Source organism: Colossoma macropomum, unplaced genomic scaffold (assembly GCF_904425465.1).
Source record: "Colossoma macropomum unplaced genomic scaffold, Colossoma_macropomum, whole genome shotgun sequence".
NCBI lineage: Eukaryota > Metazoa > Chordata > Actinopteri > Characiformes > Serrasalmidae > Colossoma > Colossoma macropomum.
The window spans coordinates 1237758-1265090 of NW_023494808.1; the positions used below are offsets into that span (position 1 = coordinate 1237758).

Sequence of the window (27333 nt, forward strand, 5' to 3'; positions counted from 1 at the left end):
AGCATACAGTCATGGTCAACGTGGTCAGTATCAGTGGAAAAGAACTGCTGGTTTGGTTTACAACATGAGGATGAGGCCTGGACAGCATTGTTAGTGCTCAGTAATTAGCAGCTTGCTTAGTGTGCTGCATCTTTTCAGTTTATTAAAAAATGAAAATTATATTTGTTTGATGCTCATAACCAACAAAAAAACAACAACCACAACACAAAGAATGCGTTTGAGCGTTGAGTTTATTTCAGAAAATACAGTGAAAAATCACACTGGGGCGATTAACTGTCACATAAAGCTTTAACTGCCACATGAAGCTTAGCATTTGAGAGCAGAAGCAGCGTAAAGCTCATTTGTCCTCCAGCCAGGAGACGGACGGAGCCTTGGAGATGACGATGGAGGGTTCTTCCGCATTCTGGTCGGTGCACGTCTCTATGTACGGATACAGATTCTCTGTGAAGACGTTGTCCTGGAAGGTGTAGAGAGGCATCCTGGACTGGGGGCTATAAAAGGCTAGCTCTTTCTTTTTGAAGTTCAGCAGAACCCCGATCGCAGTCGGTTTTACGGGCATCATGAGAAACGTGTAAGGATCAGTGAGGGCCAGGTACTTGCCGTCCCTCCTCCTCAGAATGCCCCAGTAACCGTTTTGGGGTCCATAACTCAGTTCGCCTTTCCTCTGAGCCGATTCTTTGGCCACGCCCACCACGAAACAGGCCCGGGTCCCCACTTGGATCTCCCAGTAGAGCTTCCCGGAGTTGTAGCCCGTTGTCGCCACAGCCGCCAGGGCGGAATCGTAGCGCTTGGGACCGTTCAGAACAAGCCGGGGGAAGTCGCCGCCCCTCACTGTCTTTCCGTCGTCGGACAGGTAGAGCCTGCGGTGCGCTGTGTCCGGATCTAACACTGGAGAGACTGGACAAAAGACAGGGTTAAAAAACGGTTAGAGGAATGTTTTCCCAGCTTCCCACATGCACACCCAAGTACAGCTGATCAGGCAAGGCAGGTCTGAAGTTTGTTTCTTTGGTTTTACAGGTAAGGAGGAGTTTAAGTATCTCGAGTCTTGGTGACGAGTATTGGTTAAAGGGAGGGAGAGATCAGCCGCAGGCTGGGACAGACAGCAACAGTAATGCGGTCACTGTACCGGACTGTACACTGTTAGAAATAAAGGTTCTGTTCAGGTACATTTTTTGTTCATCAAGGTACAAACAGTGTAAATGTTCCCTCAAAGCTCCAACAGTGGTTTTAAGGTCTGACTGTGAACCTTAAATAAGTTTTTCCAGGTGAAAAGTTCGTATTTGTACCTTTTCATAAGCGAATGTTTTAAACAGAACAGTAAAATAAAAGCCTGGAGACGAGACGGGGTGTGTGGAGTCAGTACAGCTTAGAACATATCATTTCAGTGGATTATGGTTCAGTTATGTTCCCTGACTAAAGGTACTGAGATGGAGCCTTGAGGGTTCCACCCCAGTGACAAGAGGGGAACTGACCTAGAGACAGTTTAGTACCTTTATTTCTGAGACATCCCGACCCTCTCCTGCGGTCATGAGCTTTGGGTAATGACCTAAAGAATGAGATCATGGGTACAAGCGGCAGAAATGAGCTTTCTTTGCAGGCTGGGCTACGCTCTTAAAAAAGATGGTTCTTCACAAGCTCTTTAGTAAAGAAAATGGTTCTATATAGAACCATGAACACTCAAAGAACTCTTTGCATGATTAAATGGTTCTTTGCATGTATATGGTTCTATATAGAACCTTTTTGAAAAGGTCTCTTCTGTTATGATGATGTCAAGCTTGTAACAACAGCAGAACCCTTTTTGGTGCTATACAGAATCCTTTTCAAATAGGTTCTATATAGAACCATCTGCAGCAAATGCAAAGAACCTTTTAATTATGCCAAGAGTTCTTCACTCTTAAACATGCTTTTTAAGTGTTCTTTAGTAAATAAAATGGTTCTATAAAGAACCATGAACCCTCAAAGAACTCTTTGCATAATTAAAGGGTTCTATGCATCATGAAAAGGTTCTTCAGATTGACAGAATGTGCATGAATGTGCTATAGATGATTCTATATAGAACCTTTTTGAAAATGTTTCTATGTAGCACCCAAAAGAGTTTTTCTACTGTTAAAAGCTCAACAGCATAATATTAGAAGAACAATAGAAAATGGTGCTGTGTAGAACCATCTACAGCACAGTCTCCATCAATCTGAAGAACCATTTCATGATGCAAAGAAATACTTCATGTAAAGGGGTCTTCGGGAGTTCATGGCTCTATATAGAACCATTTTCTTTACTAAAGAACCCTTGAAGAATCATGTTATTTAAGAGTGTACTTGACAGGGTGAGGAGCTCAGAGTAGAGCTGCTACTCCTCCACACTGAGAGGAACCAGTTGAGGTGGTTCGGGCGTCTGATCAGGATGCCCCTGGACGCCTCCCAGTGGGGGTTTACCAGGCCCGACCTACTGGGACAAGGGGTCGTCCTAGGACCCACTGGAGGGATTGTATCTCCAGATTGGTCTGGGAGCAGCTCAAAGTCTCCCAGAATGAGCTGGAGGAAATTTGGGGGGACAGGGTTGCCTGGGCTTCTCTGCTTTCTCTATTGCAACCGCAACCCTAGCTGGACCAAGCAGGAAAAGAAGATGAAGATAAAGTTTCACACTGGAGCTGCGAGGACGGGAACATATCGGAATTTTTTAATTTTCCTTTCCACCTTAAATGGTGCAGTAGCTACATTCTGGGTCCTGAGGCTGCAACATTTGAGATGCAGTGGGAAAATTCGAACAAGAAGGCTAATAGGAAACCAACTTAAGCCCCGTCCATCTCACAGTGTTTTGGGTTTGAATTTTTATATGCATTAAGATTTGAGGTGACTGATGGATGCTGATGTAAGTGAAACTGTTTCTAATGAAGCTTGAACTAAACTCGGTTTTAGCATCAGGTGCAGACTGAATACTTTCCTGCTGGTCCGGACGCTAATTAGCACGATCAGTTATTAAAGAAATAAAAGCTACTGGGTGCGGTCCGTGCAGCCTAGATTAATCTGTGATTCAAGAAATGATTCAGTGAATCATAAAATCTCAAACTGAGTTATGATTGATTCAATTATGAATATTTAGGAAACAATTTAATTAATCATGAAATCTCAAACTAATTTGTGATTATTTTAAATACAGTTCAATTGACCATGAAATGTTCACTTAGATTCAATTCAGTTAATATTCTTTTAGAAATGATTTGATAAATCATGAAAGGCCAAATTCAACTATGATTGCTTTGATTCATTTTTGATTCAAAATCTCAAACTTACCTGGTTTGGTTTGATTCAATTATGAGTCTTTAGGAATCAGTTCATTTATATATGAAATCTTAAATTTAACCACAACTTGTTTAAATTCAAATATGACTGTTTAAAGGAATCAGGAAATTATAGTCAAATATAGTCTGAGGATTATAACAAAACAGATGAAAAAATCGGTTGAGTGATAAGGAAGTTGTGGCCGATTTAATCCTGAGACTCATCATCTCTCAATAAACCTGTATTTGTTTACAAGCAAATCCTGACCTCTCCAACATGGCGGACGCGCAGACGTATCGCCTCAGATAGAGAAGAACAGACGATACGGCATCTATGTGTGTGAGCCAGGTGATGACCCCTCCTTGCCCAAAGAAGAGTAGTGGGTGTTTGTGGGTTGGTCAGTAGTTACCTGGGTCAATGCAAACGCAGACGCTTTGAGCTACACAGACCAAGTTTCGCGCACAGTTGAGTTCAAAAATGTGTCACAATGCATTGCATAACTCAATGCAAGCACAAGCTGCATTCTGAGTGTTCCAGCAGGGGGCGCTATAATGACAGCCAAGCCTGTCCAAGCGGTCTCTTACCGCCCAGCGTGTTCCAGCAGAGGAGCTAAAGCAGCTCACTCTCCTCTACTGTCCACGTTTAGCTGCTGAGGCTGTCGGAATAACAGTTGATCCTCTCGGGTTTGTCCTCTAGCGCCCCCTTCAGGACTGAGCGTTTTAACTGCCACAGTAACATAAGAGTGCACAGTGTGATGAAACTGTGATGTAAACTATAAACAGACTTACCCACAGTGATGGGAGGGTCTTTATCTGTTCAGGTGAAAAACAGAAGAAGAAAGCAGGATTAGTCAGTCTGAGGGGAACACAGCAGCACCGGAACATTTCTGAACCAGATCAGGGTTCTAAAGCTCAGCTGCTACTGAAATGGGTAGATCTGACGTGTTCAGTGCTAAAACTCCATTAAAGTCAAAGATTCAAACACGTTCTCACCTTGCAGCACCTTCAGTTTGTCTTCCACCTCCTTAAGCTTCTTCTTCAGCTGATCGTTCTCCTCCGACACCTCTACAGTGACGAGAACACGGAGAGACGAGAGTTAAACGCGGTCTGCAGGGCCGTAAATATCAGAATGATTCAGTTTGATTCAACTGTGATTCAAGGAATCATTAAATCTCAATTTAACCACAGTTAGATTCAGTTCAATAATGATTCTTTGTGAAGCAATTAAATGAATCAGTTATGATTCTTGGAGAAGCAATTACATTTTTGCCATGATTTGATTTGATTCAATTACAATTCTGTAAGAATTGATTCAGTAAATCATAAAATCTCAAATTTAACCACGATTTGATTCAATTCAAATGTGATTGTTTAATTGAATTGAATTCAATTATGAATCTTTAGGAAACTAACTGATTCAGTTCAAATATGACATACGTATTTATGAAACGATTCAATGGATCATGAAATTATTTTACCACAGATTGATTCAATTCAGTTACTATTCCTTTAGAAAAGACTTGATGTATCATGAAAGGCCAAATTTGATTTGTTTTGATTCAATTTTGATCAAAATCTCAAACTTAACTGCTTTGATTTGGTTCAATTATGAATATTTAGGAAGCAGTTTAATTAATCAGGAAATCTTAAGTTTAACCACAACTTGATTAAATTCAAATATGACTGTTTATTAAATGATTCAATTAATCACGATATGTCAAAATTCACTATAATTTGTTTTGATTCAATTACAATTCTTTAAGAAATGATTCGATGAATCATGAAATCCCAAACTTACCTGATTTGATTTGATTCAAATATTAATCTTTAGGGAAGAATTCAATCATGAATTCTCAAATTTAGTCGTGATTTAATTTGATTAAATAGCAGTTCTTTTAGAAATGATTCAAGGAATCATCAAATATCAAATTTATTGACCAGTTGATTTAATTCAGCTAAAATCATTTTCTAAATGATTTAGGTGCTGAAAAGGTTCTATTGAAGAACTTTAATTTATATGAGACAAATCGTTCTGTGTAGAACCATAGAGCTCTTAAGAATCAGAATCAAAAATCAAATTGAACCTCAACCCTCATGTATTGTTACACCTCTGTATTGGGCTTGGTCAGTAGGGGTCGACACTGAGATGCCCAGTCTCTTTCCAGAGCCGCTGATTCTGTGTTCAGTGGAACGTTACTGAAGACACATAAAGAACCGAAGCCTGACCTCAACGTTCCACTCAACACAATCAGGTGCGCTGGAATGTGACTGATCTCAGTGCTGCCCCCTGCTGACCAGCTACAACATTCAAATAATTTTCTCACTTTGCATGTCCTGCAGTCTGTCGTTTATCGTCGTCACCTGGTCCCTCAGCCGCTCGTTCTCCTTCAGCACAACTACAACAAGCACAACATTATTTGTTTTATTCCATGATTTCAATAATAATGTTTAGTGTTTCCGTCAGTAGAACCAGGTTTAAGTACCTTTGTTTTTGTCTTGTTCTGTGGCGAGATCCTGGTTCTTCTTGGAGAGCTCGTTTTTCAGGCCGGTGATGGTCGCCTCTTTATCCTTCACATCCTGCTCTGCTTGGGCCAGCTTGTCCTGTTTCCTGGCCAGTTCCTCATTTAGAGCTGAAGAACAGACCCAATGATCAACACTGACTGGCCACTTTATTAGAAACACCCACCCCATGGTTCCACTCACTGACCACCTTATTAGAAACACCCACCCTGTGTTCCACTCACTGGCCACTTTATTAGAAACACGCACCGTGTGTTTCCACTAATTGGCCACTTTATTAGAAACACCCACCTTTTGCTTCCACTCACTGGCCACTTTATTAGAAACACCCACCTTGTGCTTCCACTAACTGGCCACTTCGTTAGAAACACCCACACTGCACTTCCACTCACTGGCCACTTTATTGGAAACACCCATCCTGTGCTTCCACTCACTGGCCACTTCATTAGAAACACCCACACTGTGCTTCCACTCACTGGCCACTTTATTGGAAACACCCATCTTGTGCTTCCACTCACTGACCACTTTATTGGAAACACCCACACTGTGCTTCCACTAACTGGCCACTTTATTAGAAACACCTACCTTGCGCTTCAACTGACTGGACACTTTATTAGAAACACCCATCCTGTGCTTCCACTGACTGGCCACTTTATTAGAAACACCCACCTTGGGCTTCCACTCACTGGCCACTTCATTAGAAACACCCATCCTGTGTGCCACTCACTGGCCACTTCATTAGAAACACCCACCTTGTGCTTCCATTCACTGGCCAAGTCAAGGGATATAAATATCGTACCTGCATTGTTCTTCTGAAGTTCAGACACTTTCTTCTCCCTGTTCTTCACTTGTTCTTGAAGGTCTGTATGGAGGATCATAAACAAACAGATTTAAAAGCTGCAGTATCTCACCTCAGGTGAGTTACGGTAGAACATTAAAGTGAAAGCTTAGCCCAAGTTTCCTCCCTTATCCCAAACGTCATCAATCCGAAGTTCAGTCAGATGTTGGATAACAAGTAATGGAACAGCAAACATGACCTTCTCTATATATATATATAGAAGATCATGATATAAATAGAATATATAGAATATATAGAATATATATATATATATATATATATATATATATATATATATAATATCTGCCAAAACTACATCTCTGAAATGTATTCAATTAGATTTTTTGCTAAATTATCACTTAAATTATAACATAATATGAAACACATATGTGGGAGGTGCCTATGATGGTCATTCATAACCAAAGCAGGACACATGTTCCACTAAAATTTAGTTTACAGATAAGTCCAGTGACCTGAAGGCCAAACGTCTTACCTGCAATACTGTTCTTCAGATCTGAAACTTCCTTCTGCTTGGCCCCCAGCTGCTCTTTAAGATCTGTATGAAAAATAATAAACAGGTTTGTCTTTCTATCAGTGATCAGTAAACTCTGTTTGACCTGTATTAAATTGAAAATGCTACAAAAACAAAACACAATATTTGATGTTTTATCTTCTAAACTACATTGTCTTTTATAAATATATTGTTGTTGTCTGAACAAAACCTCGTATCTCCAAAATGGGACCAGACTTTTTTTCACGTCTTTTTACATACAATGTATAGGACAACACGCATGTTCAAATTATGTCAAAACTGAAAATTGACTGACAGCAGCGATATGCCCGTTCCTAGTTTAATGACTGCAACACATTCCAAAAAGTTGGGACAGGGAGCATGTTTACCTCTATGTTACATCACCTTTCCTTTAAACAGCACTTAATAATCATCTGAGGACTGAAGACAGAAACCAGTTTTAAAGTTAATTTTTTGTTATATTTAAAAAATTATAATTCTCTTATAAAAGTCTTCAGCTGTTTAATCATACAGAGCCTTCGTTGTCTTATTCTGAGCTTAATGATGTGCTCATGTTTTTAATAGGAGACAGGCAGTTCAGTCTAGAATCTGCACTCTCTGATTACACAGCCATGCAGAATGTTTTTTGGTGTTGTCATGCTGAAATGCTGAAACATAGACATCCCTGAAAAAGACGGCATCTAAAAGGCAGCATAGGTTGCTCCAGTATGTGTTCAGATGCCAGATTTTGAACTTTTATACTGGTAACAATCTGGATGGTGCTTTTCTTCTTTGGCCTGGAGAACACAGCGTCCATTAGTTCCATAAACAATCTAAAAGTTTGACTCCACTGAGCATCAGTCCATTTCAGATGAGCTTGAGCCCAGAGAAGTCGGCGGCGTTTCTGGACATTGTTGATATGTGGGATAGTCTTAGGATAGTCTTAACCTGCATGTGTGGATGCAGTGACAGACGGTGTTTATTGACAATGGTTTGTCAAATATTCCTGAGCCCATGTGGTGATATCATCACAGTGCATGCTGGGTTTTAATGCAGTGCCATCTGAGGGGCCCAAGGTCATGGGCATTTAGTTGTGGTTTTAGGCCTTTTCCTATAAGCACAGAGATTTCTCCAGATTCCCTGCATCTTTTAATGATATGCACTGTAGAAGATGGAGTTCCTTGCAATGTTGAGGATCGTTATTTTTGAACTGGTGGATTGTTCACTAGTGCATTTTGAGGCAAAGAACTGAGCCACTAGCCATCCTCATTCATAAAAGACTCAGCCTTTCCTGGACGCTCAGTTCACACCAAAGTGTTTTTTTGAACACTTCACTATGTTCCTAGTCTTAAATAGCTTTTTTGGAGCGTGTTGCAGGCATCAATTTCAGAATGAATGTATATTTACAACAAATAATTAAGCTGATAAGATAAAGCATTAAATATCTTGTGTTTTACCTACTTTCCCAACTTTTTTTTGGAATTGGGTTTGTACAAATTCTCAATCTAAAAGTTGCACATGAACAAATGCAAATCTAATAAGTTATGGGGTTTTTGGTTTGTTACTGACGCTTATATTTTAGTAACATAATTGAATTTTAAATTGATTTTTAATTTAAAGATGTATTTCTTCACTTTTATATCTATTGTTTTCATCATGTTTTAATCATATTTATCATATCATAATCATAATTAATTTCCATTCTCCTTTACTTTGTTACTTTTTCAATTTTACTTTGAATTATCTTTGTATTTTCTCATTTGTAAAGCACTTTGAATGTCTGCAGTGTTTGAAAGGTGTTATATCAATAAGCTTGCCTCACCTTACGGAGTTTCTGGCTTATTACTGACCCTGACCCTTCCATCATGACGGAGGAAAGAGTGGCGGCGAATGATGGGTAATTCTTTGTTTTTTCTTAGATTGGGCCATAGAAATCTGTTTGGTCATCAATCAAATCTGACATTTTTACAGTTTCTTAGAAAACTACCAGAATAGGGTTAGCTAGCTAGCTAATGTTAGCAGGTAGCACATCTTCGACATTCCTGACTAAAAGTACTTCATGATCACATTTGTAACCATTAGGTTTGTACATTTTAATGAAAATGCAATGAAGACACCAGAATAGATCAGGGCAGCTGACTTGCTTCACCAACTAGCAAATCATCCGGGTTTTAACTGCATTTGAACACAACGACATCTGTAACTGCTGGCTGCATTATGTTCGCTTTCAAATGACGTATAATGTTAATTAAGCATTAAACATCTGCCTACATTGTAAACTAACTGTTGAAAAAAAAACCAAATAAGGCTAGCTAACTAGCTAACCATGTTTCCAGTGACAACATAAAAACTGTACCGTCGATTTGTTTCTGCATGGTTTGTTTAAGGTTTTCTTGTCCTCTTGCAGCTTCTTTCAGCTGTTCCCCCAAATCAGCCGCTTGCTTAACTGCAACAGAGAAACGAACACATTAACACCAGCATTCTAACATCACACAGGGACTTTTATTTTGCCTGTACGATACTACCATAGTCCTGATATCAATGCCAATGGTGAAAACAGTCCTACTACAACAGAATAACACCTAAAAATCATAAGAATGATATTACTACTACTACAACGACCAATAATATTATTATTATTAATAATAATAATAATAATATCAATAATTATAGTTTTATTAATATTATTAATAATTGATCTATTATTATTATGATTATTATTATTATTATTATTATTATTATTAAGATGAAGGGAGGGCAGAGAAGAGGGCCGAAACAGGGGGTGAAAAAGGATGAATGGAGGAAAACATTCAACATAATACATAAAGAAGCAAAAATGATACAATTATTGTGTAGTTTACTGGTCAAAAACAAAGAAAGTAAAAAATATTATATTCTCTTACTCAGTTCTGCATTCTCCGCATCTTTCTCCTTCAGTTTGTCTGTGATGAGCCCCAGATCATTAGTCAACTTCGTAATCTTCTTTTGCAGCTCTAACAGAAAACAAAAACAACAACATGTGCTCAACAGTTTACTAGATTTCTGATGAATACAGGATCTTGGGTTTAGTCCCGGAACGCGCCCGTGAATCAAATCCTCGGTTTCTTTGTCTGTTTCTCTAAGGTTTGTGTCAGAGTCAAGTCACTGAGGTGAGGGTCCAGTTCGAGACTCGAGTCAAGGTGGTGAGAGTCTGAGTCGAGTCTCTGAGGTGAGAATCTGAGTTGAGTCTCGAGTCGCTGAGATTCGAGTCAGAGTTGAGTCTCTGAGGTTTGCATCTGAGTTGACTCTGGAGTCTCAGAGGTGAGAGTCTCAGTCGAGTCTCTGAGGTGAAAGTATGAGTTGAGTCTCGGGTCTCTGAGGTGAGAGTCTGAGTCAAGACTTAAGTCTCTGAGTTGACTGTCTTAGCTGAGTCTCTGAGGTGAGAGTCTGAGTTGAGTCTCGGGTCTCTGAGGTGAGAGTCTGGGGTCAAGTCATTGAGGTGAGAATCCGAGTCAAGTCTCAAATCTCTGAAGTCGAGCCTTGAGTCTCTAATGTGAGAGTCAGAGTCGAGACTTAAGTCTCTGAGGTGACTGTCTGAGCTGAGTCTCTGAGGTGAGAGTCCAAGCCGAGCCTCGAGTCTCTGAGGTTCGTGTCCGGAGTTATGAGCCTATGAAGAGGGGCTGAGATACACGTCATCTGCCTCTCACCGTGTGGAACTGGTGAATTGGTGTGTCCGTCTACATTCTGTGTGAAACTGACCAATGGACACTCAGGAAATCACTAAGGTCTGACCATCACGCCGGAAACCCTTCATTCTTCATTCAGTCCACATCGGAGACTCATGTGAAATGGTGTGCAGAGAGTTTACAGCTGCTGAAGCTGCTGCAGCGGTTTTGGAAAGTAGTGATGAAGATAACGGAGCATTTAGATATGAAACATATGAGGATCATGATATATGAAGAGCCTTTAGAGGAGAGTTTAAGAAGAGATGAACAAATCCAGAAAATGACCTCAGAGCCCAGAGGGTCAACTCCAGTAGACGAGGACACTAAAAAACTAAAGGAGCGCTCGTCTGCAGAGTTGCTGCTGAGCTACAGGAGAAGCACGAACTGTTTCCTTTCAGATTTACTGCAGTGAAACAACAAAGACCCCCACATTATATATTAACCCTCATATTTAATAAATGTGTAACGCTTATTATGAATAGTTATGTCTTGGATAAACATCTGATTTTTTAGATATTTTAAATTGACTACAAGTAATTTTCATACTTCTTTTCACAATAAAATTGGGAATTTCTGTTTTTTGTTAGTGTGTCATTTTCATACCTTCATTTATAAGAAAATTAGTATTTTTCTTTCGGTTTGTTTTTTATTATTGAATCAATTTTAATACCTTTATTTATAATACATTTGGATGTTCTGTTGATTCATTTTATTATGATGTCAATTTTATTTTTTTTTTCAGAGTATATTTTGGATTTTCTATTGGTTTATTTTCATTATTGTGTCAATTTTAATACTTTTATGTATATGAATTTTGCATTTTCTACTGGTTTGGTGTTTATTATAAAAGTAGTACATTTCATATCTTCAATTCTAATAAAATGTGTATTTTTCTATTGATTTATTTTTATAATAAATTTTGAATTTTCTATTGATGTTTTTTTATTATTGTATCAATTTTATTACCTTTCTTAATAAAGTAGGATTTTCTGTTGGTTCATTTTTTATTATTATTTCAATTTATTTGTTTGTTTTAACTTAGTTTTTTTCATAATAAATTTTTCATTTTCTATTGGATTGTTTTTTATTATTGTGTCACTTTTAATACTTTAATTTGTTATAATTAGTACATTCCATATTTTCAATTATAATAAAATTTGGATTTACTTTCATTTTTTATTATGTCGATTAAAAAAAATCATAATAAATTTTGGATTATTGGTTTGCTTTTTATTATTTATTCATAATAAAATCAGAATTTTTTATTGTTTCTTTTTTTTTCTTATATGTCACTGTCATACTTACGTTGGTAATAAAATTCTATTGCTCTGTTAAAAATCAATAGTGACCCAAGACAAATGAAGTGATACATTTTTCAGTCATGATTTGATCGATTAAAAAAATTCTTCAGATTTGCACTCAGAAATGTATGGATTAAAGGACTTGTTCTATTTCAGATATGGACATTACTGAGTAATGTGTGGTGTTCTCTTTCGGCCTGGTCACTCACCTCTGACCTCATCATCTCTGGATTTCTTCAGCTTGTCCAGTTCCTGCTCTTTAGCCTGCAAATCCCTCCGAAGCTGCTCCATCTGCTTCTCTGTGCAGTCAGAAAAACACTGAGGTCACTTTCTGTCCATTCTTAGAAAATATTTCAGTGTAAGTATAAAATTTCGGATCTTATTCAGATTTTGTGACGACACGGCACTGCGCAAAAGTCAGAAACCACCTTCATCTGTTTACTTTCCAGCCAAAACTGTCATTAAACAGAGACGTGGACTTGAGTCATATGACTTGGACCTGAGTCTGACTTGAGACCCGAGACTCGACAAAATTGAGAAAGACTTGCAACTCGACTTTGACTCAAACACCGATGACTCTGACTTTGACTCAAACACCAATGACTCGACTTTGATTTGAACACCAATGACTCGACTTTGACTCGAACACCAGTGACTTGACTTTGACTGAAACAGCAGTCACACAGACTTTGACCTGACCACCAGTTACTCAGACTTTGTACTCAAACACCAATAACTTGACTTCAACTCAAACACCAATGACTCGACTTTGACTCGAACACCAATGACTCAACTTTGACTCGAACACCAATGACTTGACTTTGACTGAAACAGCAGTCACGCAGACTTTGACCTCGACTCACCAATGAAACACAGACTTCAACTCAAACACCAATAACTTGACTTTGACTGAAACACCAATGACTTTGACTCGAACACCAATGACTCGACTTTGACTCGAACACCAATGACTCGACTTTGACTCGAACACCAATGAAACAGACTTTGACTCAAACATCAATGACTGACTTTGACTCGAACACCAATGACTCTGACTTTGACTCAAACACCAATGACGACTTTGACCTGAACACAAATGACATGACTTTAACTGACCACCAATTACTCGGACTTTGACTCAAACACCAATAACTTGACTTTGACTCAAACACCAATGACTGACTTTGACTCAAATACCAATGACTCTGACTTCTACTCGAACAACAATGACTCGACTTTGACTTGAACACCAATAAAACAGACTTTGACTCAAACACCAATGCCTCTGACTTTTAGTCGAACACCCTATGACTGACTTTTACTCGAACACCAATGACTCTGACTTTCACTCGAACACCAATCACTCAGACTTTGACTCGAGCACCAATGACACAAACTCTAACTCGAACAACAACGACTCAACTTTGACTCAAACACCAATGACACAGACTTTGACTTGAGCCTCATGACTTTGAAAGACTCAAGACTCAAAGAAGGAGTATGGAGAGTCAGACTGCAGACGGGACTCTCAGTCACTTTCCATGTGAATGGATTCGCTTCCTGCCGTAAATCTGATGTATAGCAGTGTCGTCAGATGTCTTATTTTATTTCGGAAGAAAAAAGAAGCATTTAGAGCTCAAGTTCACCTCCATGAGCTGGAAACAAGCGACGCGTCAACAGTATCAATTCAATGCGCCCTCACTCAGCACTTAAACTCCAGTCTTACTGGAGAAACTCACCAGGTGAACTGACCATTTTCCTCACACAGCCCTCTATCTGACTGATTTTAAAAGCTTCTATAGGTAAACCAAGAGCAACATTCACCATGAGGCTGAAGTTCCCCAGCTTCCTATTTGAATTTGCCGTCCCACTTTAAATGGTGCAGCAGTCTGGTGCTGAAATGTTTCCATTTAAGGTGGAACGGAAAATTTTAATAAGAAGCTGCTGGCGAAAAAGTCAACTTCAGCTTCATACATTCGCCATCATTTTACTGTCTTTTCTGTAAACTTTTTTCAGTTCAGTTTGGATTCTGTTGTCATCTAAATGCAGTTAAAGCTAGCAGTTGCTTTTAGTTGGCAGAGGTAGTTTTAGTTTTCGTGGTAATCTTAATCCGGTGCGCCAATGTGCAAAAATTATCTTCAAATGTGACGTTTTTTTATGAAGTTCAATCATACTTTTTAAAAAAGAAATGTTTTGCATCAAAATTGAGAAAATGGGCTTAAACAATGCCAAATTGCCAAAACAATCAAAAATAACACCAAAGATCTTGTGCTGCATGAATCAACCACATAGCAGGTTATCATTACAGTATTGGAGACTTACTTATGTCTTCGCAGTTGTAGTTCTTCAGATATTGGATTTCTTTGCTCTTCTCCTCGACGTCCTTCTCCAGGGCTTAAAAAACAAACAACACTTCAATTCTACTTTTCTTTCAGCACAGTTTAGCATTAATACAGCAAATGTAAGACCTGTTTTGAACTACTATCTTAAGAAAGAGATTTACACAACTGGAACTGACCTGCAATCTTCTCTGAGGCTTCTTTCTCTACCTGTGCTTTCACTTTTTCCAAACTGGCCAGCTGTTCCTTCAAAGTGATCACCAGGATGGCTGGATGAGGAAAGAAAGACAGATTAAGACAGACTTTAACTGCAAACAATAAAGCAATGCAAGAGTAAACGCAGACGTAAAATGACGTCAGGTGAAACAGATGTGGCACCTCATGTCCGAGACGTTGACAAAACTGAAGGGTTTGAGAAGGTTTGGGTCTAAAATGCGTTTTTAAATCCATTCTTGGAGGAGCGGTACATGCAGGGCGCTGTACATATCTTTCAACAAGCCAAAACTGGACACCACTCGGGTCCAACCTCAGACTCACCAGTAACGTCTCCTCCATCTGTGCTTTGTATTTGATATTGCAAAGGTTTGGTCTTCAAAGCAAGCTCACAGACGTTTTAGAGAGTTTGAAATCATTTCCTGCTGTGTCTCACTGTGGTTTTTGTCATTGAATATCCATTAAAGCTGAGTTATGGGGACATTTTTAGGTCTTGATGTGTGTTTTGCAGCTAAATGTCCATTTAAGCTGAGTTATGGGGAAATTTGAAGGTCTCAGCGTGTGTTTTGTAGTTGATTGTCCATTAAAGCTGAGTTATGGGACATTTTAAGGTCTCAGCGTGTGTTTTGTAGTTGATTGTCCATTAAAGCTAAGTTATGGGGACATTTTAAGGTCTCAGCGTGTGTTTTGTAGTTGATTGTCCATTAAAGCTGAGTTATGGGGACATTTTAAGGTCTCAGCGTGTGTTTATATTAAATTTCCATTAATCCTGAGTTATGGGGACATTTTAAGGTCTCATTGTGTGTTTGTATTAAATTTCCATTAATCCTGAGTTATGGGGACATTTTAAGGTCTCAGCGTGTGTTTTGTAGTTGATTGTCCATTAAAGCTGAGTTATGGGGACATTTTAAGGTCTCATTGTGTGTTTATATTAAATTTCCATTAATCCTGAGTTATGGGGACATTTTAAGGTCTCATTGTGTGTTTGTATTAAATTTCCATTAATCCTGAGTTATGGGGACATTTTAAGGTCTCATTGTGTGTTTGTATTAAATTTCCATTAATCCTGAGTTATGGGGACATTTTAAGGTCTCAGTGTGTGTTTTGTAGTTGAATGTCCATTAAAGCTGAGTTATGGGGACATTTTAAGGTCTCAGTGTGTGTTTTGTAGTTGAATGTCCATTAAAGCTGAGTTATGGGGACATTTTAAGGTCTCAGTGTGTGTTTTGTGGTTGAATGTCCATTAATCCTGAGTTATGGGGACATTTTAAGGTCTCAGTGTGTTTTGTAGTTGAATGTCCATTAAAGCTGAGTTATGGGGACATTTTAAGGTCTCAGTGTGTGTTTTGTAGTTGAATGTCCATTTAAGCTGAGTTATGGGGACATTTTAAGGTCTCAGTGTGTGTTTTGTGGTTGAATGTCCATTAATCCTGAGTTATGGGAACATTTTAAGGTCTCATTGTGTGTTTGTATTAAATTTCCATTAATCCTGAGTTATGGGGACATTTTAAGGTCTCAGCGTGTGTTTATATTAAATTTCCATTAATCCTGAGTTATGGGGACATTTTAAGGTCTCAGCGTGTGTTTATATTAAATTTCCATTAATCCTGAGTTATGGGGACATTTTAAGGTCTCAGCGTGTGTTTATATTAAATTTCCATTAATCCTGAGTTATGGGGACATTTTAAGGTCTCAGTGTGTGTTTTGTAGTTGAATTTCCTTTAAAGCTGAGTTATGGGGACTCCATGTTCTCCAAGTGCAAAGCTTGGTCTGAAACTCACTCAGCTGCGCTTTGTCATCTCCTGTGGTTGCCACTGTGGCCATCAAATCTTCGATTTCCTTCTCCAGCCCTGCGTTCAGACACAATCTTCAGTATAATCTTGGTTATACTTATTTATCTTACCAACATCAGCCATTTAGAAGTGACCCTTTCTGGGGGAACTGGAGGACTAACTCACGGCCAATCTCAGCCAGATACTCCGCGATGCTCTGCTCCTGCTGCTTGGACAGCCTCCGCAATGACTCCAGCAATTTCATAACTGAAACAGAAGCATATTGACTTACTATTTTGGTTCATTTCAGTTTATCTGGATGCCTGTTAGCTGTAACTCTGCTGCACAAACAGTCAGACTGACCCAGAACTCTCCACAGGCGCTATGATTACTTGCCTTTATGTTATTTCACTTGTTAATTGTAAAGAACACTTTTAAAAAAGATGGGTTCTTTAGTAAAGAAAATGGTTCTATATAGAATCTTTTTGAAAATGAATCTGTATAGCACCTAAAAGCGTTCTTCTATTGTTAGAAGCTGTGTCAAGCTTGTAACAATAGAACATTTTTGGGTGCTATATAGAACCATTTTCAAAATGTTCTACATATAACCATCTATAGCACATTTGTGCAAATTTTCTATCGATCTGAAGAACGATTTCATGATGCAAAGCACCCTTTAATCATGTAATGGTAAATATTCAGATCTTAGATATTTACAAGGATTGTGTTCTGATCTATTTAAACCCAACACATTAATAGAGATAATAATAAGCTAAATTTATGCAAAATCATCATTTATAGGGTTCTTTCTATTAGGAGGAATCTGTCCCAAACCCTAACCCCTAAATTTACACTTCTGAAAATAATACTTACATTTTTTTTTTATTATTTTTAATGCTGTTTATTTCTTTTAAAGTGAAGTTGAAAGACTGAGATTTATCATGAGTTTCATTTTTAAACAGAAATATGCAGTCTCATATTTTCATGTCACTACCGAAACACAGAGTTTTAGTATGTGGGTGGAGCCTTATGTTAGCCACACCCCTACTTTTTAGAGCAGGAAGTGAGGCTGCATCCCTGTCCCTCATGGCCACATGGTGAGCAGTTAGATCCCATTGTTTTGAACTGAATGTGTCCCAAAGTCTGAAAATCAGTGTGGAACATTAAGAATCGTCATATTTTCTGCAGTTTTCAGTGTTTTAATGTAAAATATTATGATTTTCTGTGTGAACAGCTGTTCAAAGCTGTGTTTGCTGGTCATGTACTGGCTGAGTTTCTGAGCTCAAAATGAGCTAAAATTGTCACCGGAACAGTCACTACTGAAACAGTCACTACTGAAACAGACACTACTGAAACATTTGGTAATGTTTGTTGTTATGATTGTTGTGGTAGAGACAAAATGGAACATTCAATCATTAGTATTAATAAATAACCATAATTAAGGTATAGTGTCACTAACAGCAGAACAATTTTAGTGTGTTGAATGTGTTTCAGCTCTGACTTTATACCAGTTCAGTAGAATCATTGATACATAGCAGTTACAGAGTAATAAGGTGGCATAGTTTATTATGTGGATCACACAAAATACATAAAATGGAAAAAAGGCCAATGAAGAGAAAAATATCAATGATATTATAATACCAGTTAAACAAAGTAAAACAAAGTTACCTGGAATCTAAAATGATGGTCTATTATTTTACAAATTACAAGCAAATTTAATCACACTTACGATCAAAAGAGTACGCTTTCTCTTCCTGCAGCTCCTTTTTCACCTTGTCCAGCTCACTGCTCTTCTCTTCCAGCTGCTTCCTCAAGTCTTCACAGACAGAGTGAGTCAGTTATTATTATCATTATTGTTATTATTAGGAGTAGTAATAGTAGCAATAAAAACAACAATAATAATAATGTTAATTGTGTACACAATGATGAACTGAACATCCAAAATTAATCAAATTTCAAAGGTGCAGATCAATGTCACCAATATCAGTGTAAACCGATAATGCTTATCATTTTTATTCAATTGCTGTTCACAGATTTCTTGAAATATCAATTTGAATATTTACAATAAAAACACATTTTGGCATACAGTCATTATTTTATAATATTCATATCCATATTGTACAAGTTATTATTGTACATAAAATTACTGTATATAATTTTAATGTATATATGTTTTGCTGAATTTCAAAGTTAATATGTCTGGTTAAATATGGACATTTTTCTGCAAATTATAATGGAATAAATTTCTATTTATTTGCTGAATAACTTTTGCACAGGCAGCATTTTATTTTTTTCCCAATGTGTTAATTTCAGTGATTAATCAGTAATTGAATGGACAGAGCTAAACTGCTGTAGGCTGAATATAGACTCAAATTAAATAAAAGAGTTATATATACACACACACACCTAATTTGTAAGTGCCTGTTATTCTTTAAATTGTGTCTAAATTTCATGAAGAATGGAATAAAAGAAACGAAAGAACCCAAAATGGCTTGGAAAAAAGTCTGGTTCAGTTGACTTACGTTAAAAGTAGAGTATGTTTTTTTCTTCTCCTGTAAAGTTACCATTTTGGAAATACGAAGTTGTTTTACATGATACGGGCCTTTTGAATTGTTTTAAACACAGTTCTCTTTTTTGAAATATGTTGCAAGTATTAAAATTGAAATCGTTGTTTATTTTGCAAAAACAATAAAATTCATTTCAGGTAAAACATTAAATAATGCGTTTTCCACGTAGTTCAAGTCAAAAATAATTTACATTTTTAGTCTTAATTTTACCTGAACATACCGTCCCAACTTTTTCAGATTAGGTTTTGTAAATAAATGAAAGATCTTTGGTCTAAAACACATTTACAAAGTCAGCACAGAACCTTACGCACCTTCAGTGTCTCCCACCGACTGCCTGAGCTTCTCCTTAAGAGTTTCCACTTCCACTGAGAGAGTCTGGATGGTCAAAACTAGAAAACAAAACAAACCAAAACGAGGCAAAATGAATCAGGAAGAAGACAAGGGTTAAACCAAAGAGCTGATCCGACTCTGATCTCACATTTGTTCCAGCTAAATGTGCCTTACAAAGAACATTGAGGACTGAGTGTAACAGATCAGCTTTGGAATTAAACCAACAGTTTAGCAAAAAAAATCTCATTTACAGTTTGCAGTTGATCATCCAAGACTTGTTTGGTGTCTGGAGTTTATGTCTTTAGTTTTAGCACTGGAGCTGTGAGGCCACTTAGCATGGTGCTAACTGCATACCTTAATTATCACACACTTGCCTCAGTGTCGAGATGATAACCATGTGGAGCTGTTCAGTATTTCTAATAGTCTTGATTATGTGGTTTCTTGCACTGTATGATACACTATTATCTATAAACATGAGCTAAAGTGTGTTAGCATAGCTAAAAAGATTAGCAGCCATCCTGAAGCGTGAATTGTGTCCATGTTTATAGATAACAGGGTATCATAGAGTCAGAAACCACATAATCAAGTTTATTCGATATACTGAACACCTCCAGGTGCGCAGTTATCACCAAGCTAATTCATGCTAGCATTAGCTTCCATTACTTGTTAGCTACATTAGCCTCGTAGTTCCACTGTAAAGCTAAAGAAGCAAACTTCACGCTCAGTTATCGCCATAAAAATCTTTAAGGCCTTGAACGGCCCTATCAAAGGAAAAGTTTCATGTTTTTACAGTGTGAAGAAAAGTTGATTATAAAAACATCAAAAAGCTTTACAGACCCTTCACTCACCTTGACGGGCTAAGGTGTTATTCATGTTTGAGATTTTTTCTTTGTACTCGGCCTGCAGCTCTAGAACACACAAACAGATTAAGAGGACATGAGCCCGAATTCTACACCTGCAATCCTACAATTTTATTTTTTCTTCACTTAGAACGTTTGTGTGGTTTGATGTACCAAAATTCTCTCTACGTGACCATTTTTCAGTCTCACTTTATGCCTCACAATTAAACAGGCTTTTCTGTTACTGTTCCTTTAAGATATATGCACACGAGCTCTGTTGTGCCTCAGCATGAGTAGGAGGGGCTGAACTGCTGTAGACTGAATGGTGGAGCTAAACTGCTGTAGACTGAATGGTGGAGCTAAACTGCTGTAGACTGAATGGTGGGGCTAAACTGCTGTAGCTGAATGGTGGGGCTAAACTGCTGTAGCTGAATGGTGGAGCTAAACTGCTGTAGACTGAATGGTGGGGCTAAACTGCTGTAGCTGAATGGTGGAGCTAAACTGCTGTAGCTGAATGGTGGAGCTAAACTGCTGTAGACTGAATGGTGGAGCTAAACTGCTGTAGACTGAATGGTGGAGCTAAACTGCTGTAGACTGAATGGGTGGGGCTAAACTGCTGTAGACTGAATGGTGGGGCTAAACTGCTGTAGCTGAATGGTGGAGCTAAACTGCTGTAGACTGAATGGTGGAGCTAAACTGCTGTAGACTGAATGGTGGAGCTAAACTGCTGTAGACTGAATGGTGGGGCTAAACTGCTGTAGCTGAATGGTGGAGCTAAACTGCTGTAGCTGAATGGGCGGGGCTAAACTGCTGTAAGCAGAAGATTAATCTCACCAGTGACAGTTTTATGGCACTTTTCTGCTTCCTTCAGGTCCTGCTGCAGCTCTAATAAAGTAAAATAAACCAGATAATTAAATAATTTCTTATTAAAACATGTCTAACATAAATATGTGCTTGCAAAACAGTAACAGTAAGAATCACTCACTTTGGTTTTCTGCTTCAAGTTCAGACTTTTCGTCTTCGCTCTTTTGCAGACGTTCGTTCAGATCTGTAAAAGGAAACATTTTCTTTTTAAAAAAAAATGTTTTTTTTTATGTCCACAAATCATCAAATGCATACAAACCAAGTGTTTCTCGCTAATGACCATTTGAATTGAGTAACTGGACTAGAAAAAAAGACTGTTTAGTCAATAATGAGCAAATATTTGTGAATACACTCTTCGTCAGGGGAGAAGTTGAAAGCATTTGAACTGATCTATCCAGGTTCCACTGACTCTAAATGTAGGTACTGTGATATAAACTGAGTCTGTTCTACAGTTTCTCATTAGGCTGAATGAATAACTGACACTAAATGTAGGTATTGTGATATAAACTGAGACTGTTCTACAGTTTCTCATTAGGCTGAATGAATAACTGACACTAAATGTAGGTATTGTGATATAAACTGAGACTGTTCTACAGTTTCTCATTAGGCTGAATGAATAACTGACTCTAAATGTAGGTATTGTGATATAAACTGAGTCTGTTCTACAGTTTCTCATTAGGCTGAATGAATAACCGACTCTAAATGTAGGTATTGTGATATAAACCGAGTCTGTTCTACAGTTTCTCATTAGGCTGAATGAATAACCGACTCTAAATGTAGGTATTGTGATATAAACTGAGTCTGTTCTACAGTTAGGCTGAATGAATAACTGGAAACTAAGTTGTTCAGTAAACGAAGGATTAATGGATGGATGAATGAAGCACACCTTTTATTTTTTTAGCTGCCTGCTGACGCGCCGCTTCAGCTTCCAGCCTTGCTTGTTTGACGTCCTCGAGCAGCTTGGTGATTTCTTTCACTGTAAGGGACAGAAAAATGTTAAAGGAGGTTTATTCTTACTGCTTCTATTGAAAGAGTATAACTACCTTAGGAAGGTTCATCAGTGCTGTAAGGAGTTCATTTCTGCAGGGATATCATCCAGTAATGAATTATTCCATATCTGCTACGAATTATTCAGCATCTACTACGAATTATTCAGCATCTACTACAAATTATTCAGTATCTACTATGAATTATTCAGCATCTACTATGAATTATTCAGTATCTACTATGAATTATTCAGCATCTACTATGAATTATTCAATATCTACTATGAATTATTCAGTATCTACTATGAATTATTTATTATCTACTATGAATTATTTATTATCTACTATGAATTATTCAGTATCTACTATGAATTATTCAATATCTACTATGAATTATTCAGTATCTACTATGAATTATTTATTATCTACTATGAATTATTCAGTATCTGCTATGAATTATTCAATATCTACTATGAATTATTCAGTATCTACTATGAATTATTCAATATCTACTATGAATTATTCAGTATCTGCTATGAATTATTCAATATCTACTATGAATTATTCAGTATCTGCAATGAATTATTCAGTATCTGCAATGAATTACTCAGTATTTACAGTGAATTACTCAATACAGATCACATCTAAAGCACACACTGCACTTAGCTTCATTGCTCTCACCCTTCTTTGCTAATTCAGCGTCCTTTTCGCTCAGGGCCTTGTTGACCTTGTCCAGCTCCTGTGTGCTCTTGTCCAGCTGATTCTCCAGGTCTGCCATAGAAGGTGACAGAAATGTCAGAATCTTCTCAGTGACCTTTTTCTGTCTTTGTAGAACTAGTATGAACCTTTCTGTGACAGTAATGAGGCGTGGTGTGAGGTACCTCGCACTCGGGCGGCTGAAGAAAGCTCCACGTTCGCCAGTTTTTCCTTCAGCTTCTTCAACTCCTCCTTCAGATTGGAGATCTCCTTGTCTGGAAACCAAACAGTTTAAGAAGAGTAAGAAATCATACTCATCCTCCATTTTAACACCTCGTCTATCTGCCCTCGTTATTTCCCGTACGGGAATCTCCAGTGCAGCTCCGTTACGACTCTGTTAGCTGAAGAGTTTAAGAGGGGCTGCTGGACGGCTGAGGGAGAGTGAACGTTAGTGTAGACTTCATCAGCAGAACTTACCCAGAAATCATTGTGTTTCTGCAAATTATTCAACATCCACTATGAATAATTAAATGATTTGTTTCCTTTTTAGGAAACACTATGAATTTTTCAGTATCTACTAAGAATTATTCAGTATCTGCAATAAATTATTCAATATCTGCTATGACTTATTCAGTATCTACTATGAATTATTCAGTATCTGCTATGACTTATTCAGTATCTACTATGAATTATTCAGTATCTACTATGACTTATTCAGTATCTACTATGAATTATTCAGTATCTGCTATGACTTATTCAGTATCTACTATGAATTATTCAGTATCTGCAATGAATTATTCAGTATCTACTATGACTTATTCAGTATCTACTATGAATTATTCAGTATCTGCTATGACTTATTCAGTATCTACTATGAATTATTCAGTATCTGCAATGAATTATTCAGTATCTACTATGACTTATTCAGTATCTACTATGAATTATTCAATATCTGCTATGACTTATTCAGTATCTACTATGAATTATTCAGTATCTGCAATGAATTATTCAGTATCTACTATGACTTATTCAGTATCTACTATGAATTATTCAGTATCTGCAATGAATTATTCAGTATCTGCTATAAGTTATTCAGTATCTGCTATGAATTATTCAGTATCTGCTATGAATTATTCAGTATCTGCAATGAATTATTCAGTATCTACTATGAATTATTCAGTATCTGCAATGAATTATTCAGTATCTGCTATAAGTTATTCAGTATCTGCTATGAATTATTCAGTATCTGCTATGAATTATTCAGTATCTGCTATAAGTTATTCAGTATCTGCTATAAGTTATTCAGTATCTGCTATGAATTATTCAGTATCTGCAATGAATTATTCAGTATCTACTATGACTTATTCAGTATCTACTATGAATTATTCAGTATCTGCAATGAATTATTCAGTATTTGCTATGAATTATTCAGTATCTGCAATGAATTATTCAGTATCTGCTATGAATTATTCAGTATCTGCTATGAATTATTCAGTAACCACTATGAATTATTCAGTAACCACTATGAATTATACATCGTCGTATTTATCTCCTAAGCTTGTGTGCCTGTTGTGTATAAAACACAGGGTCTGATCTGCACCTGAAACTGGCTCAAAAGGCTCAGTTCCTCAGGCTCACAGTGTATAATCAGACCAGCACTGCCGTTCTGGATGGACAGGATGAGGAGCAGTAATGACCAGAGAACCTTTATGCTGGTGATTTCTGGCAAAAGTTTTCAGCACCTGAGAAAATGAGATTTAAAAAGCTGTTTATCGGGTCAGTAAGTGTTTATCCCCCCAGAAAAACACTGACATTACAATAAACACCAGTAATATTAATACAATGTGTGTCAGTGTGATTGTTTATCCGTTTCCTGCTCTCTCCTCGAGGAAGGTCCGTGTCATCTGTAGTTATCATCCAGTACCTGCTTTATCTAATCAATACGTCATTATGTAAAATCAGGAGCTGCTGATGGAAATGAATAAATCTGTGTGATTTCTGGAGGAAAAATCTGGAAACTTTGATCTTCAAACAAATTCACAACACAGATATCAATTTTCCTTTTTTGGAGAAGAAGAACAGATGCAGAATGGAAACGGTCTGTGCGGTTTTGAGAGTATATGGTGAATCTGAATACTCACTCAGTCGACCCACTTGGTCCCCAGAACTGGCCAGTTCTGCTGTCTTTTTGTTCAGCAGCTCCTCCTTCTTCTTCAGCTGCTCTTGCAGAGCTATAACAAATCAGAACTGTTGGCACAAACCAAACCTATAATGATCAAACATCATACATCATACTACAGCGCAGACGCCCGTCAGCGCTCTCCATCTCACACCACAGCCACGCTGACGGTCCAAACCAGTGAACTGACTCCATTTAACCGTTCGTTTCCGGACACAGTGAATCTAACCCCGTTTCCAGGGTGGCTCAGACATCTACACGCTTTCTGGAGCCTCTTTAAGCGGCCGGTCGTTTGAGGAGATGAACACACCTGCGATCTGGTTCTGCGACTGCTGTGTGACGGAGCTGATCAGCCTCTTTATCCAGTTTACGTCCGCCAGCAGGGCCATGTTCTTCAGCACTGAGGACGGAGAGGAACGGGACAGAGTGGACAAGAGAGACGGCTTTGAGAAACGCAGACAGAACACGTTCCACATCAACACTGCAAAAACCTGCTGCTATTTACAGGATCTTTCATGTGTCACCGGGTTTTCTCTTCCATCTGTCCATCCATCCGTCTATTCATCCATCCATCCATCCATCCATCTACGCATCCATCCATCCATCCATCCATCCATCTACTCATCCATATATCCATCCATCTATCCATCCATGCATCCATCCATCTACTCATCCATCTATCCATCCATCTATCCATCCATTCATCCATCCATCCATCTTCTCATCCATATATCCATTCCATCCATCCATCTACGCATCCATTCATCCATCCATCCATCCATGCATCCATCCATCCATCCATCCATCTACTCATCCATCTATCCATCCATCTATCCATCCATTCATCCATCCATCCATCTTCTCATCCATATATCCATTCCATCCATCCATCTACGCATCCATTCATCCATCGATCCATCCATGCATCCATTCATCCATCCATCCATCTACTCATCCATCTATCATCCATCCATCCATCTACGCATCCATTCATCCATCCATCCATCCATCCACTCATCCATCTATCCATCCATCCATCCATCTACGCATCCATTCATCCATCCATCCATCCATGCATCTATCCATCCATGCATCCATCTACGCATCCATTCATCCATCCATGCATCCATCCATCCATCCATCCATCTACTCATCCATCTATCCATCCATCCATCCATCCATCTACGCATCCATTCATCCATCCATCCATCCATCCATGCATCCATTCATCCATCCATCCATCCATTCATCTATCCATCCATCCATGCATCCATCCATCCATCCATCCATCTACTCATCCATCTATCCATCCATCCATCTACGCATCCATTCATCCATCCATCCATCTATCCATCCATTCATCCATCCATCCATCCATCCATCTACTCATCCATCCATCCATCCATCCATCCATCTATGCATCCATTCATCCATCCATCCATCCATCTACTCATCCATATATCCATCCATCCATCCATCCATCCATCCATCCATCCTTCCATCTGTGTGTCTGTGAATCAGATGTGTGAACAGACTTATGTCTGTCTTTCTGTCCTGATTCTGAAAACTCACCCAGTTTAACAGGACTGGAGTCGCTCAGTTCGTTGATCTGTTTGAGCAGGTCCTGCTGCAGAGCTAAAAAAACATATGCAATATTTATTAAAGATTATATTTCTCTTCATATGTAATTGATTAAAAACCCACATAATGCAGATTTTCAGATTAGAGCTGAATAAATCAGCGTGAATTGTCAAAATCAGTTTATATTAATGTCAGAGTCAATCAGTATGAATCTGTTGATATCAGTACATATTAATATCGTGCCAGTCTTGTCAATACCAGTGTGAATCTGTGATTGTCATCATCATTGCGAATGTTTTGTGGGGCTGTATATTAAAACGGGAAAGTTAGACCGGAATTCTCCTTTAAGACGTGTTAGAGAGACTCACCGCGGACTTGGTCCAAATTTTCCAGGTTCGCGACCCCCTGCAGCTTCTGGATCTCTTCCATCTTATCTAGTATGGCCAGAACTGACCAGAACAGACAGACAAACGTACCAGCAAATTCAGCCCAAATACTTGAAAAGGGACTTTAGTAGTGGATTCTGAACTAACAATAAAAATAGTTCTGAAGTACTGGATGAATACTTAAAACTGTACTTAAATACGGTAGTTAATTTAGTACAAATGCTTAAGTATATAAGTGAATTCAGGAAAAATCATACAAATACAAACTTCAGAAAAATACTTAAAATGGTACTTAAATTTAATAGTAAATTCAGTACAAATACTTAAAAATCATGCTTATGTAGAGCAGTGAATTCAGAACAAATACTTCAAACAATGCTTAAATGTAATAGTGAATTTAGAACAAAGATTTAAAAAGTTTACTTAAGCA

The 27333-nt window shown here is 38.0% G+C and overlaps 1 protein-coding gene across 1 annotated transcript in view; it reads right to left on the reverse strand.

Annotated features, from left to right (window-relative positions):
* Positions 1-212: 212 nt before the first annotated feature.
* The window catches only part of LOC118798245 (myosin-1B-like), a 49484-nt gene continuing 22363 nt past the window's right edge, over positions 213-27333 (reverse strand). Inside the window, exons 21-46 of the mRNA XM_036557645.1 lie at positions 26886-26966; positions 26509-26571; positions 25247-25336; positions 24899-24988; positions 22943-23032; positions 22743-22832; positions 21962-22051; positions 21197-21259; positions 21046-21096; positions 20221-20280; positions 19354-19431; positions 18205-18291; positions 16662-16742; positions 16485-16553; positions 14670-14759; positions 14474-14545; positions 12361-12450; positions 10050-10139; positions 9503-9592; positions 7129-7191; positions 6597-6659; positions 5761-5907; positions 5602-5673; positions 4271-4342; positions 4067-4090; positions 213-897 (exon numbers count right to left, since the gene is read on the reverse strand). Of these exons, the coding sequence (XP_036413538.1) occupies positions 338-897; positions 4067-4090; positions 4271-4342; positions 5602-5673; positions 5761-5907; positions 6597-6659; positions 7129-7191; positions 9503-9592; positions 10050-10139; positions 12361-12450; positions 14474-14545; positions 14670-14759; positions 16485-16553; positions 16662-16742; positions 18205-18291; positions 19354-19431; positions 20221-20280; positions 21046-21096; positions 21197-21259; positions 21962-22051; positions 22743-22832; positions 22943-23032; positions 24899-24988; positions 25247-25336; positions 26509-26571; positions 26886-26966 (2516 nt within the window). The 3' untranslated portion in view covers positions 213-337. The remainder of the gene's footprint in view (positions 898-4066; positions 4091-4270; positions 4343-5601; positions 5674-5760; positions 5908-6596; positions 6660-7128; positions 7192-9502; positions 9593-10049; positions 10140-12360; positions 12451-14473; positions 14546-14669; positions 14760-16484; positions 16554-16661; positions 16743-18204; positions 18292-19353; positions 19432-20220; positions 20281-21045; positions 21097-21196; positions 21260-21961; positions 22052-22742; positions 22833-22942; positions 23033-24898; positions 24989-25246; positions 25337-26508; positions 26572-26885; positions 26967-27333) is intronic.